The sequence below is a fragment of the Sorex fumeus genome, unplaced genomic scaffold (assembly GCF_029834395.1).
Source record: "Sorex fumeus unplaced genomic scaffold, SorFum_2.1 ptg000063l, whole genome shotgun sequence".
Classification (NCBI taxonomy): domain Eukaryota; kingdom Metazoa; phylum Chordata; class Mammalia; order Eulipotyphla; family Soricidae; genus Sorex; species Sorex fumeus.
The window spans coordinates 25,227,271-25,239,411 of record NW_026606120.1 but is presented as its reverse complement, the minus strand read 5'-3'; the positions used below and the strand labels follow the sequence as shown (position 1 = coordinate 25,239,411).

Sequence of the window (12,141 nt, the reverse complement as noted above, 5' to 3'; positions counted from 1 at the left end):
AACAACATATACTTTCTTAACCAATCCATTTAAAAGTACCTCACTCCTTAGCCTATAGATTCAAAGATCAGCATTTACGTACATCCATTGTCAGCACAAGCAAGGTTATAGCTGGAATCATTAAGCCTTAGGTAATCTCCCTTGACCATCCTCCTTTTGTGTTACCCAAGTCTGCAGGGTGCTTTAGTGAGACAATACATTCCAGGAAAGGGCAATTTCCCCCAACCACCAGCATCCTGAGTTAGCCTTTACCCAAATCTGCAGGGTGCTTTACTGAGACAATACATTTCAGGGACAGTAAATACACCTGAATCTTGTAGAAAGAAGTTATGCCCTGTTCACTTTGCAAGTCCCCTCTCCCCCAGGTGCAAAGCAGCCAAGCAGTTTTACAGAAAGCAATGTTGCAAGTTAGCTAAAGTACACAAAAATTTGATGCCCCAATATGGATTCCTTCATTCCCCACTTCTTTTCACGAGCATCTCTAATCCTAGAGATCGTGGGGGGGTCGGGGCCTAATTCAAGGACCCGTGGTTAAGAGTAGCTTCCCTCAGTGGGTAGCGTCCGGTATTGTTGCCCCGAATTAGGAGGATCTTCAAGACTCAAACCAATTCTCCCAGGCTTCTCCGACGTCGTTCAAGGCCTTCCCATAGCTTGGCTATAGAGTCTCTGACAACCTCAGTGTGGTCTGCGTAGAAACAGCATCCCTCCACCAGATCAGAGCAAAGCCCTCTGTTCTTGAGGAACAACAGGTCGGAGGTCGAGTCCTCTCAGGTTTTGGGAGACTATCTCGAACAGGGATGTGAGAGATTTCTCGATGAGGTCTTAAAAAGAGTTAAAGCAACAGAAACCAAAGCAACATAATGCCATACCCATCTCTATCATTAAAACAATGAAAAGGATTAACTCTACAAACAGGTTTGGTTGATAATATAACTTCCTGTGTTCAGATTTTTCTAATGGCCACAGAAACACCAAGCCATTCTCTGGCTTTCTCAGTACAGACTGGAAAAGCTTCTGCCCATATACTGAAGCTATCAATGAGAACCAACATTGAACATATGAACATTTGATCATTTGTATAAGGTCAAGCTGCCGATTCACCTCTAAGTTCCTTGATGCTGAACAGGTGTTAGGAGAGGAGGCTCAGGATTTCCACTAGGTTCATTAATGGCACAGAAAGCACAGTTCTGAATTACTTCTATCTTACTTGCTGTTCAGTTCCTCCCCATGGAAGATGGTTCTCACTAGTGTTAAAACATAACCCTTTAATAATATTCCATTGCATTGGTTCAGGAGTTGTTAATCCCATGATGCAACAGAAATTAAGAGCTGATAATATTCTTGTTCTCTCCAAATGACTGTTCACAGAAAATGAGATGCAATAAAGTATAGAAAGAAAATTCACAGTATTTTAGAACTAGATATTAATCTACTCTAATTTGACCAGTTTAGATGCCTTTCTCGACACTTTGGCCAATTCAGACCGGGGGAAAGCAATTCTGCACTTTGAGATGAGCTTCACCCTAGTAAAGCTCTGGCTTTCAATGCTCGTATCAGACTAGTGACAGCATGTATAATATTGAGTTCCCTTTACAGATTAGGCTGTTTTACCTACAGACAGTAAACTAAGTTTTATCTAAATTTCCCCAAAGGGGGTACCTTTTAGATCAAGATTAGAATACATTTATTCAATCACCTCTGTAGAATTAGAATCTGATTCTTACAAAAAGCAAGTTACAGAAACATGGTTTTCTCTCCACCTTCATTTTAAAACGTTGCAAGATAGTTTAACAAACCTGGCTTGTTCTTTTGCATAAACACAGTAAGATTAGAGAACTCTCCATTTGGGATACCCAATTATTTACTGAGAAGTCCTGGGGATCAGCTAAAGACAGGAGACACAACAATAGTGGCATTAATCTTCATTAATCTTATCTGGCACGTCAGAGCTACCCAGGCCTGGCCAGAAGATGTCCCACGATGTCTCGAGCCCTTGGGTTGTGGCTTTGGTCCTCGTTTTCCACAGAGATGTCCTGGCAGAAAGGAATCCATCCCATCCCTTCTTCAGGGCTGGGAGAAATCCTGGTTTCCAGGTTTTTCCTTGACGCTGAGAGTAGGCCCAGACTGAGTTAGTCATTGCAGAGTCCTAGATTCCTCATTCTCCATAGCAGTGATGGTTTCCAGTCTTTTCTCGAGCCAGCCTGCCTCTAGGGTCGCTCTGAGGTTTGTAGGGTTCTTGAAACAGTACCTGTTAAATCCCTGCTCCTGTCATTTAGACAGATCCCCTGACTGTTTCCCTGGAAGAGGGCTTTGGGGTCCCATGGCTGGTTTTTCCTGTCTGCATGAGGGGTAGACCCTATTACAGAGAGGAAAGACTTATCTGGATTTATGCAAACCAACATAGTGCCATGAAACATCAAAAAACATACTGAAGGTACAAAAGAAGAGAAAAGCAAGTATTTCACTTTACTCACAGAGATGTAATACACCTGTTTGCTGTGGGTCCTAGTCAGAGAAGCTAAAATCTGTAGAGATAAAGCATACCGTTTAACATGTTTTTAATCCCATGTCAAAACCCTTGATTTCTGCAACTTTTGAAAAATTCAATGATCTTAAGAGCACTGTAACAGGAGTCCAGATAATCCATCAATCATCTTTACCATAGATCTTACCACAAAGGTGCTAGAAGAATTCTGCATGTGATTTAAAGCGTTTCTTATAACAGTTTGACCAGTTCCTTTTCTTTAGAACAACCTCAAACCTTCTACACATTCCTTTACATACATTCTGTAACTTTCATTCATTTAAAAATCAATTTCACTTTAACAGAATTCCTTTCCTTTCTTCCCACTGACGATATCTCCATCCATTATCTTTCTGACTTATGGCATACATCTATAGTAGTACAATGTACAATGTGATCTCCCAAATTTAGACACAAGTTACCAACCATCTCACTTAACATGACAAAACTGTACTCTGCAGTACTATTTCAAAAGCATTAGATCAGTTCCATAGATATTCAAAATGCTTAAAAATGCTCACAATTAAAGCTTTTACAAGGTATATCCACTGGGCAAAAGATCACTTTACATTAGAAACTAACCAGGAGACATCTTAAAATTCTGATTTAGAGGAAAACACAAATACAAAAAGATTAAAACACTCATATATTACCATGAAACAGAAAGCATCTCAGGTCAGGGCTAGGTTGATACCTGGAGACAAACCTTGGCATAAAATAAAATTATCAAAATAATAGCATGCACTTTCAAGCACTAGACAAGCAATGCTATGGCTTCAAATTGTCAGGCTGACATCTGAGACTAATTCAATACAACTTATTACTAAGTAGCCCTAGAAATTTTAGTTACCAAGAGTCTCAGAGATCAGATAGAGCACTGGTAGGACAAACTTTGTAACCAATTTTATAACTCTAGAAACTCATGATTAAACTAAACCATTACTTTTAAACCAGTTTTAATGTGTCATAGTTATTTTAACTCTTTCTAGGTCAAATATTCTAATCCAATGCAGATATAAATATGTACATTAACATAACAGCATAAGACCTATAAACAATCAATTTTTATAAAACATGATAAAACCTTCTTTGGCTTAATTTCAATAGTTCTTGTACCTTAATTATTTAAAATCATGAGCTTTCTACACCAGATACTTTTTAACAATTCCACAGAAATACAAACATGCTTTCAGACACAGAAAAAGCCCTTTGGATTTTTTTTTAACCAAACTTTGATATCAGCATAAGAAAATATTTGAATTGTTGTGTGAGCACAAAAAGGATGGCAACAATCTATCTTTCCCACCGCCAGCGTTCTGTAGTTTCCCCCACTCCAGGGAGGTAGATGGAGATGGGCAGGAAAAGGAAGGAAACCTTATGGCCAGGCTGCTTGATCTTAGTTGCAGTTTATTCCAATCCTCTCTCCACTCTCGTACCAAAGACTAGCCTGCCTAGAGCTGGGAATCTGCAACCCAAAGATCAGGCCTGGCTAGCACCTGAGATCTCCGTATCTAAGACCTGCTAGGTTCTGTGAGAAAAAGGGAAACTGCCTCTTACAAATTTTTCATAAAAGTTAGCTGAGGCTTGTAAGACAAGTTCTTGCTTTCTCTGAACTCTTATTTCACTTTAGTTTCAGGCTCTAGTTCCATAGCTCTTCTAGACAGTACAAGATTCTTAAGTTCAAAAAGGATTTCAACTGTTAATAATATAATCAATGTTCTTCTAACAAGAAAGTTAGATTGAGAATTCTGCTTTCTCTGTAGGCTCAACCTTCTGATAAGGATTAACCCTTGTCTAACAGGTTCCTAAAACAACTGCATTTCTTAAATCACTGGGTTGCATGTCACTAACTTCTCTAAAATTTCTACTTCTGATTTCAGCCTGGTTCCAACACTCAAGTGTTCCACACAGACACACAGACAGACAGACAGTCAGACACAGACAGACGGACACAGACAGACAGACAGTGAACTGACGAAAACACCACACGTACATGTGCACATATCTGTAGTTGATCGATCAATCTGACCCTTCAAAAAAATGGCAGGGAGAAACTGATGGACTGAGAAAGGAAGGGACAGCTCCCAGGGCGGCTGATTGGGAACTCTGCTCCTCATTTCCCAGCCTAACTAGTCAGTCTCCCACTTGTTAAAAATGGGTCAAGAAAGCGCTTTTGTTGATATAAGCCGGCAAAATAAACTATGACAAAGATGTTACCATATTTTCGCCAAGGCTAATTCTGAGGCAGGGAACTAGTACCTTCCTATCAGACATGGGGATAGGCTTCTTTGTTTCTGATGTCAAATAGTTAATCATAAGATCTCGAATTTTCCTGCCTCCTCTGCTTTGATACTCTCCTATTTCTTTTGTTACCTGCAAAGATCTGACTGCAAAATGATCTGGTAATGCAAACTGCCATTCACTGGCTATCTTTCCCCAATATACTCAGGCCACATGGTGTTACAGAGGTCAATAAGATCTCCTTATCTAAAACTACCTAGTTAGAAGCTCCTCAGATGATTTCCTAATTGCAAGCAAGGATCTATGAAAAGGGATGGTTCCTTGGCAAAACTTTTCTCCAGGTCTATCACTTTTGCCTCTCCTAAGGGGACTCTAACCTCCCTTAAATTGACCTTTATTCAGAGGCTCATCTCCACCTGGGTGGGCCTGGCTTTGGGCAGACCCACAGCTGTGTGCCTGAGCCAAACTTAGTGCTGTGGTCTTAAAAACTCTGCTCCTTAAAAAAAACAGTTCTGCCTTCTCTCAGCTTGCTACATCTTCCCTGCTTTTGCTGGCTTGCTGCTTTTCTTAGGCTTCTTACCTGCCTTTTACCCCTTTTTTTTTCTTTCTGCCTTACATCTGGACTGCCTTCATTAGCATTTGAATTGACCTCTAGCTGAGACTGGGTGGGGAAAAGGATTTTCTGCCTGTAAATTGATCTGCCTTAGTTTCCCAGAATCTTCTCACTAGTGGGCTTTCCTCCCATCCCCCCAATAGTGGATGGTGACCCAAGACAGACAAAGGAGGGGTGCCTCTTTGCAGAGACTATTCAGATGCTTGCCTGGAGGAGAACTTCACAGCAGATCTTCCACAGATTACCTCCTTTATCTGAGCCACAAGGTTTGGAGAGAAGGAACCTCGTGGGGGCCAATCCACACCAAAGGAAGGTCATTCTGATGAACAATAAGTGTCAAATTTACCTTTCTTGATCATCAAGCCCAGATCCTGAGCTTTCCTGTGGATCTCAGAGAAGTGATCAATTCTGACCCGTATTAAACAATCTTAATAAACAGAATTAGGAGAAAGATAATAAATACACACACTATGGATACACGCACAGATGACACTTAGGCACTCGCTCGGACCGGTCCACTCTTTCACACGGGTGTGCACCACACTCACCAGTCACCCTGGGACTCCCTAATATGCCCAAAGGGCATGCACATGATTTTTCACCTCCAGAGGGTTTAGTTCTTCCAAGTGAAGAGATCAGAAGTAGGGAAAGGCCAGTGCTGGCCCGGGAGTGGCAATAGAGAGTTCGGGGTTCAGGGGCAGAGGAGGAGCAGAGTCAGTGGGGGCCCCTTCTCCCCCCGGCCTGGCACTCCTGCCTAAGGCTCCTGGTCCGGGTACCCCCGGGGAGCAGGCTGGTAGATGACTCCCTTGACCTGGAAGATAAGCGGCGAGTGGAACGATCCCTCGGGGGGCCAACCAATCTGGAACGTGGGCCATCCTGCAGAGCAAAAGGTCTGCCATTTAGGCTTTTTAACAATCAGAAAAGGATTCTGAGCACGAGAGCAGACCTCTGACCAGTGGGAGAGAGTGAGTGAGAGGAGTGGACGGAGATTGTCCCATGGTTCCAAAGACGGTGTCTCGGTAGAGAAAAAGGACGAGCGTGATCCAACCTACAAAAAAAGAATGACGCAAGCGCAAGGCCTTTTGGAGAGGAAAGAAGAATAGAGAAGTAATAGAGCGGCCGATGATTCCTGACACACCAGATGTAGCCTCTCCGAGGCTACCACAAAAGAGGCCTCCAGGCGTCCCTGGCCCTCATCCACCTCCGGGGCGTCCCCCAGGGCTGCGGCCCGTGTCTATTCCCGACACGTCTGTCAGACACAAGGCTCGCACACACAACAGTGTGCTGCACACCACTGTCACTGTGCTTGCACACCACTGTGCTTGTGTCACCGATCGGTAACTACAGTAAAACGGTACCGGAGAAACAAAGAGAGAGAAAGAGGCGCCTTAACTTACCCCGCGGCTCAATCCTGCGTCCCTGGGGCAGGGTCCTCGGTGATCTCGGTGGGACCTCCAAATGTTGGGATCGGGAGTTCCCTGGCCCTGGGAGGCGCGGAGAGACCAGATAGACACAATTCCTGCAGGAGTAAAAACGGGGTTTATTTAGACCAGCATGCTGGGGCTCTGCAGCATACCCCAAAAATGGGCAGTGGCTGAGAGCCCCGAACTTCTTCAAAGGGGATCTTATATAGGCCTTCACTGGCCGTTACAGCAAAGCCCGCGCATTTCATAGCCAATAGATTTGTAACAACATATACTTTCTTAACCAATCCATTTAAAAGTACCTCACTCCTTAGCCTATAGATTCAAAGATCAGCATTTACGTACATCCATTGTCAGCACAAGCAAGGTTATAGCTGGAATCATTAAGCCTTAGGTAATCTCCCTTGACCATCCTCCTTTTGTGTTACCCAAGTCTGCAGGGTGCTTTAGTGAGACAATACATTCCAGGAAAGGGCAATTTCCCCCAACCACCAGCATCCTGAGTTAGCCTTTACCCAAATCTGCAGGGTGCTTTACTGAGACAATACATTTCAGGGACAGTAAATACACCTGAAAGAGGGCTGGAGCGATAGCACAGCGGGTAGGGCGTTTGCCTTGCAAGCGGCCAACATGGCCGACCCGAGTTCGATTCCTCCACCCCTCTTGGAGAGCCCGGCAAGCTACCGAGAGTATTCGATATGCCAGACACAGTAACAACAAAGTCTCCAATGGAGACGTTACTGGGCCCGCTCGAGCAAATCGACGATCAACGGGAGGGCCTTTACCTTACCTTTACCTTGTAGAAAGAAGTTATGCCCTGTTCACTTTGCAAGTCCCCTCTCCCCCAGGTGCAAAGCAGCCAAGCAGTTTTACAGAAAGCAATGTTGCAAGTTAGCTAAAGTACACAAAAATTTGATGCCCCAATATGGATTCCTTCATTACAATAAACCTTGCTTGCTGTTTGCAGTCTCTGGAGTCTCTTTGTCGTTAAAGGGAGATCACGATCCGCGCCCTAACAGCATGTCACTAACTTCTTTAAAATTTCTACTTCTGATTTCAGCCTGGTTCCAACACTCGAGTGTTCCACATAGACAGACAGATAGACAGACACAGACAGACAGACAGACAAACAAGACAATGAACTGACTAAAACACCACACGTACATGTGCACACATCTGTAGTTGATCCTTCAATCTGACTCTTCAAAAAAATGGCAGGGAGAAACTGATGGACTGAGAAAGGAAGGGCGAAGAAACCTTATCGGCTGATTGGGAACTCTGCTCCCTATTTCCCAGCCTGACCAGCCAGTATCCTGCTTGTAAAAAATGGGTCAAGAAAGCGCTTTTGTTAATATAAGCCGGCAAAATAAACTATGACAAAGATGTTACCATATTTTGGCCAAGACTAATTCTGAGGCAGGGAGCTAGTATCTTATCAGACATGGGGATAGGCTTCTTTGTTTCTGATGTCAAACAGTTAATCATAAGATCTTGCATTTTCCTGCCTCCTCTGCTTTGATACTCTCCTATTTCTTTTGTTACCTGCAAAGATCTGACTGCAAAATGATCTGGTAATGCAAACTGCCATTCACTGGCTATCTTTCCCCACTATACTCAGGCCACATGGTGTTTTACAGAGGTCAACAAGATCTTCTTATCTAAAACTACCTAGTTGGAAGCTCCTCAGATGTTTTCCTAATTGCAAGCAATAATCTATGAAAAAGGAGGAATCCTTGGCAAAACTTCTCCCCAGGTCTATCACTTTGGCCTTTATTCAGAGGCTCATGTCCACCTGGGCGGGCCTGGCATTGGACAGACCCACAGCTGTGTGCCCGACGAACTTCGTGCTGTGGTCTTAAAAACTCTGCTCCTTAAAAAAACAGTTCTGCCTTTCTTAGCTTTCTACTTTTCCCACTTTTTGCTGGCTTGCTGCTTCTGTCCCTTTACCCTTTTTTTTTCTGCCTTACAATTGAACTGCCTTCATTAACATTTCAATTGACCTCTCTTCCTGGAAATTGCTCTTCCTTAGTTTCCCAATCTTCTCACTAGTGGGCTTTCCTCCCGTCCCTCCCATAGTGGATGGTGATGCAAAACAGACAAAGGAGGGGTGCCTCTTTGCAGAAACCATTCAGATGCTTGCCTGGCCAGGGGAGAACTTAGCCTTAGTGGTTCAGCATTCTGAAGCCCGATGGGAGGACCTATCAGGGTGCTCATACACACACGCATTCACACAGAGGTTATCACATTCCTCCCCCAGTCCCCCTAGAGATTTCCAAGGGAGCATACCTTCACAGCAGGTCTTCCACAGATTACCTCCTTTATCTGAGCCACAAGGTTTGGAGAGAAGGAACCTCATGGGGGCCAATCCACCCTGAAGGAAGCCCATTCTGATGAACAATAAGTGTCAAATTTACCTTTCTTGATCATCAAGCCCAGATCCTGAGCTTTCCTGTGGATCTCAGAGAAGTGATCAATTCTGACCCGTATTAAACAATCTTAATAAACAGAATTAGGAGAAAGATAATAAATACACACACTATGGATACACGCACAGATCACACTTCGGCACTCGCTTGGACCGGTCCACTCTTTCACACGGGTGCGCACCACACTCACCAGTCACCCTGGGACTCCCGAATATGCCCAAAGGGCGTGCACATGATATTTCACCTCCGGAAGGTTTAGTTCTTCCAACTGAAGAGATCGGAAGTAGGGAAAGGGCAATGCTGGCCCGGGAGTGGCATTAGAGAGTTCGGGGTTCAGGGGCAGAGGAGGAGCAGAGTCAGTGGGGGCCCCTTCTCCCGCCCGGGACTCCTGCCTAAGGCTCCTGGTCCGGGTGCCCCCGGGGAGCAGGCTGGTAGATGACTCCCTTGACCTGGAAGATAAGCGGCAAGTGGAACAATCCCTCGGGGGCCCAACCAACCTGGAAGGTCGGCCATCCTGCTGAGCAAAAGGTCTGCCATTTAGGCTTTTTAACAATCAGAAAAGATTCTGAACATGAGAGCGGACCTCTGACCAGTGGGAGAGAGTGAGTGAGAGAGGATTCGACGGAGATTGTCCCATGGTTCCAAAGACGGTGTCTCGGTAGAGAAAAAAGACGAGCGTGATCCAACCTACAAAAAAGAATGACGCAAGCGCAAGGAAAGAAGAATAGAGAAGTAATAGAGCGGAGGATGATTCCTTTGACACACCCGATGTAGCCTCTCCGAGGCTACCACAAAAGAGGCTTCCAGGCGTCCCTGGCCCTCATCCACCTCCGGGGTGTCCCCGAGGGCTGCGGCCCATGTCTATTCCGGACACGTCTGTCAGACACAAGGCTCACACACATACCACAGTGCCACCGATTGGGCATGATTGCCACTCAGTTCCTCTTTTGCAAACCACAGCACCCAAAAGGAGAGAGAGAAAAAAGGAGAGTGCCCTGCCACAGAGGCAGGGTGAGATGGGGGTGGGTGGGAGGGATTCTGGGATTAGTGGAGGTGGAGAGTGGGTACTAGTGGAGGGATGGGTACGCAATCATTGTATAACTGAAACTCAAGCACAAAAATTTAAAGTCTAAAAATATTTGTAGGGGCTGGAGAGATAGCACAGAGGGTAGGGCGTTTGCCTTGCACGCGGCCGACCCGGGTTCAATTCCCAGCATCCCATATGGTTCCCTGAGCACCGCCAGGAGTAACTCCTGAGTGCAGAGCCAGGAGTAACCCGTGTGCACCACCAGGTGTGACCCAAACAGCAAATAAAATAAAATAAAAAATAAAAGTGTTTGTAAAACAAAATCACTTCTCTCTCTCATTTTTAGTTTTGAAAAATATAGCCAATTCCATAAAAAATGTTATTTATATTAAGAAATACTGGGCTTGTATCTGTATTGCAAATCATAATGCCTAAATGTAGAGAGAGAGTATGGAATAAATTGTCTGCCAGGGAGGCAGGGGGAGGGTGGGAAAGGGGGAGTATACTGGGGAGACTGGTGGTCGGAAATGTGCACTGGTGGAGGGATGGGTGTTTGAACATTGTATGATTGTAACTCAAATATGAAAGCTTGTAACTGTATCTCACGATGATTCAATAAAATTTAAAAAATAAATAAATGAATGAATAAAAATTAAATTAAAAAAAAGAAAAGGAACAGGGGGGCTGGCTGGAGTGATAGCACAGTGGGTAGGGCATTTGCCTTGCACGCGGTCGACCCGGGTTCAATTGCCAGCATCCCATATTGTGCCCTGAGCACCGCCAGGAGTAAAACTTGAGTGCAAAGCCAGGAGTAATCCCTGTGCATCGCTGGGTGAGACCCAAAAAAGCAAAAAAGACAAGACAAGACAAGACAAGAAAAAAAAGAAGAAAAAGAACAGGGAGTGGAAGGGAGTTACCTTGTAGTTTCTCGGTTTGGCATCACGAGGTTCTGGGGCCATGATGGAACCTAGACACAGCACAAGGTCCCAGAGGTTTCCCTTCCGCAATTCTCCGCCCGGCTCCCGAGCCTGACACCAGGACTGCTCTGAAGGCACCTTGTCCCGAGTGTCCTCCTCCAGGCTAGCGTCACAGCCTGAGTCAGACCACAGCCCCGCCCATGCAAGTAGGAGCGAGCAGAGCAGCGGCGCCCCCGTGTGGCCATAAAGCCGAAAGCCCCTCTGTTTGGTTGTGGTGGCCGAGGCTAGGCGTGTCATTCTCAACAGCACATCAGGGAGTGAAGGGGTCACTTGGTCATTACTAACAATTGTCACCCTCACCACCTAATTAGACACATTCCTCAGGTTCTCCCATTGAAGACACATGTTTTACTTTATACATACAAACATTTATTGCTGTAGTTAAGGTGATACATCTAGTGTTAATGTACAGTTACTGCATCTCACCACCCCCAAAGTGCCTAATACCATCCACCATGTCCTTATATTATTTTTGGGTTTTGCATTTTCTTGCCATTCCCCAAACTACTCCCCAGAGAGTCAAAAGTTTTCTTTTCCTCTTTCCCTCACTGCTTCTTTAGAAAGAACACTATGGGCTGCTCTGCAGCTTTGTGTGAAACATTCTATTTTGTTTGTTTATTTTGGTGCCACACCTGGCCATGCTCAGGGTTTACTCCTAGTAGGACTCGGGGGACCATATGCGGTGCTGAGGGTTGAACCTTGGCCAGCTGCATGTCAGGTAAACACCCTATCAGCTGTACTAATATTCACCATCTCTGATGTTTCTCCTTTAGCCAGATGACTATGGGCCTATTTTTGAATCTCAGTGTAAAATTTAAGATTATAAGTAAATATATCTTCAGTGGTTTTTGTTCCGAAGGAAAGAAATGCCTTGTTTCCAAAGAAGGAGAACTGAAGCTGACATTGGTG

The 12,141-nt window shown here is 44.7% G+C and overlaps 1 protein-coding gene across 1 annotated transcript in view; it reads right to left on the bottom strand.

Moving 5' to 3' along the window:
- Window positions 1-11,469, bottom strand: part of LOC130034963 (putative serine protease 47) — a 37,449-nt gene extending 25,980 nt beyond the window's left edge. The window contains exon 1 of the mRNA XM_056126462.1: window positions 11,173-11,469. Coding sequence (XP_055982437.1) covers window positions 11,173-11,469 — 297 coding nt within the window. The remainder of the gene's footprint in view (window positions 1-11,172) is intronic.
- Between the last annotated feature and the right edge of the window lie 672 nt (window positions 11,470-12,141).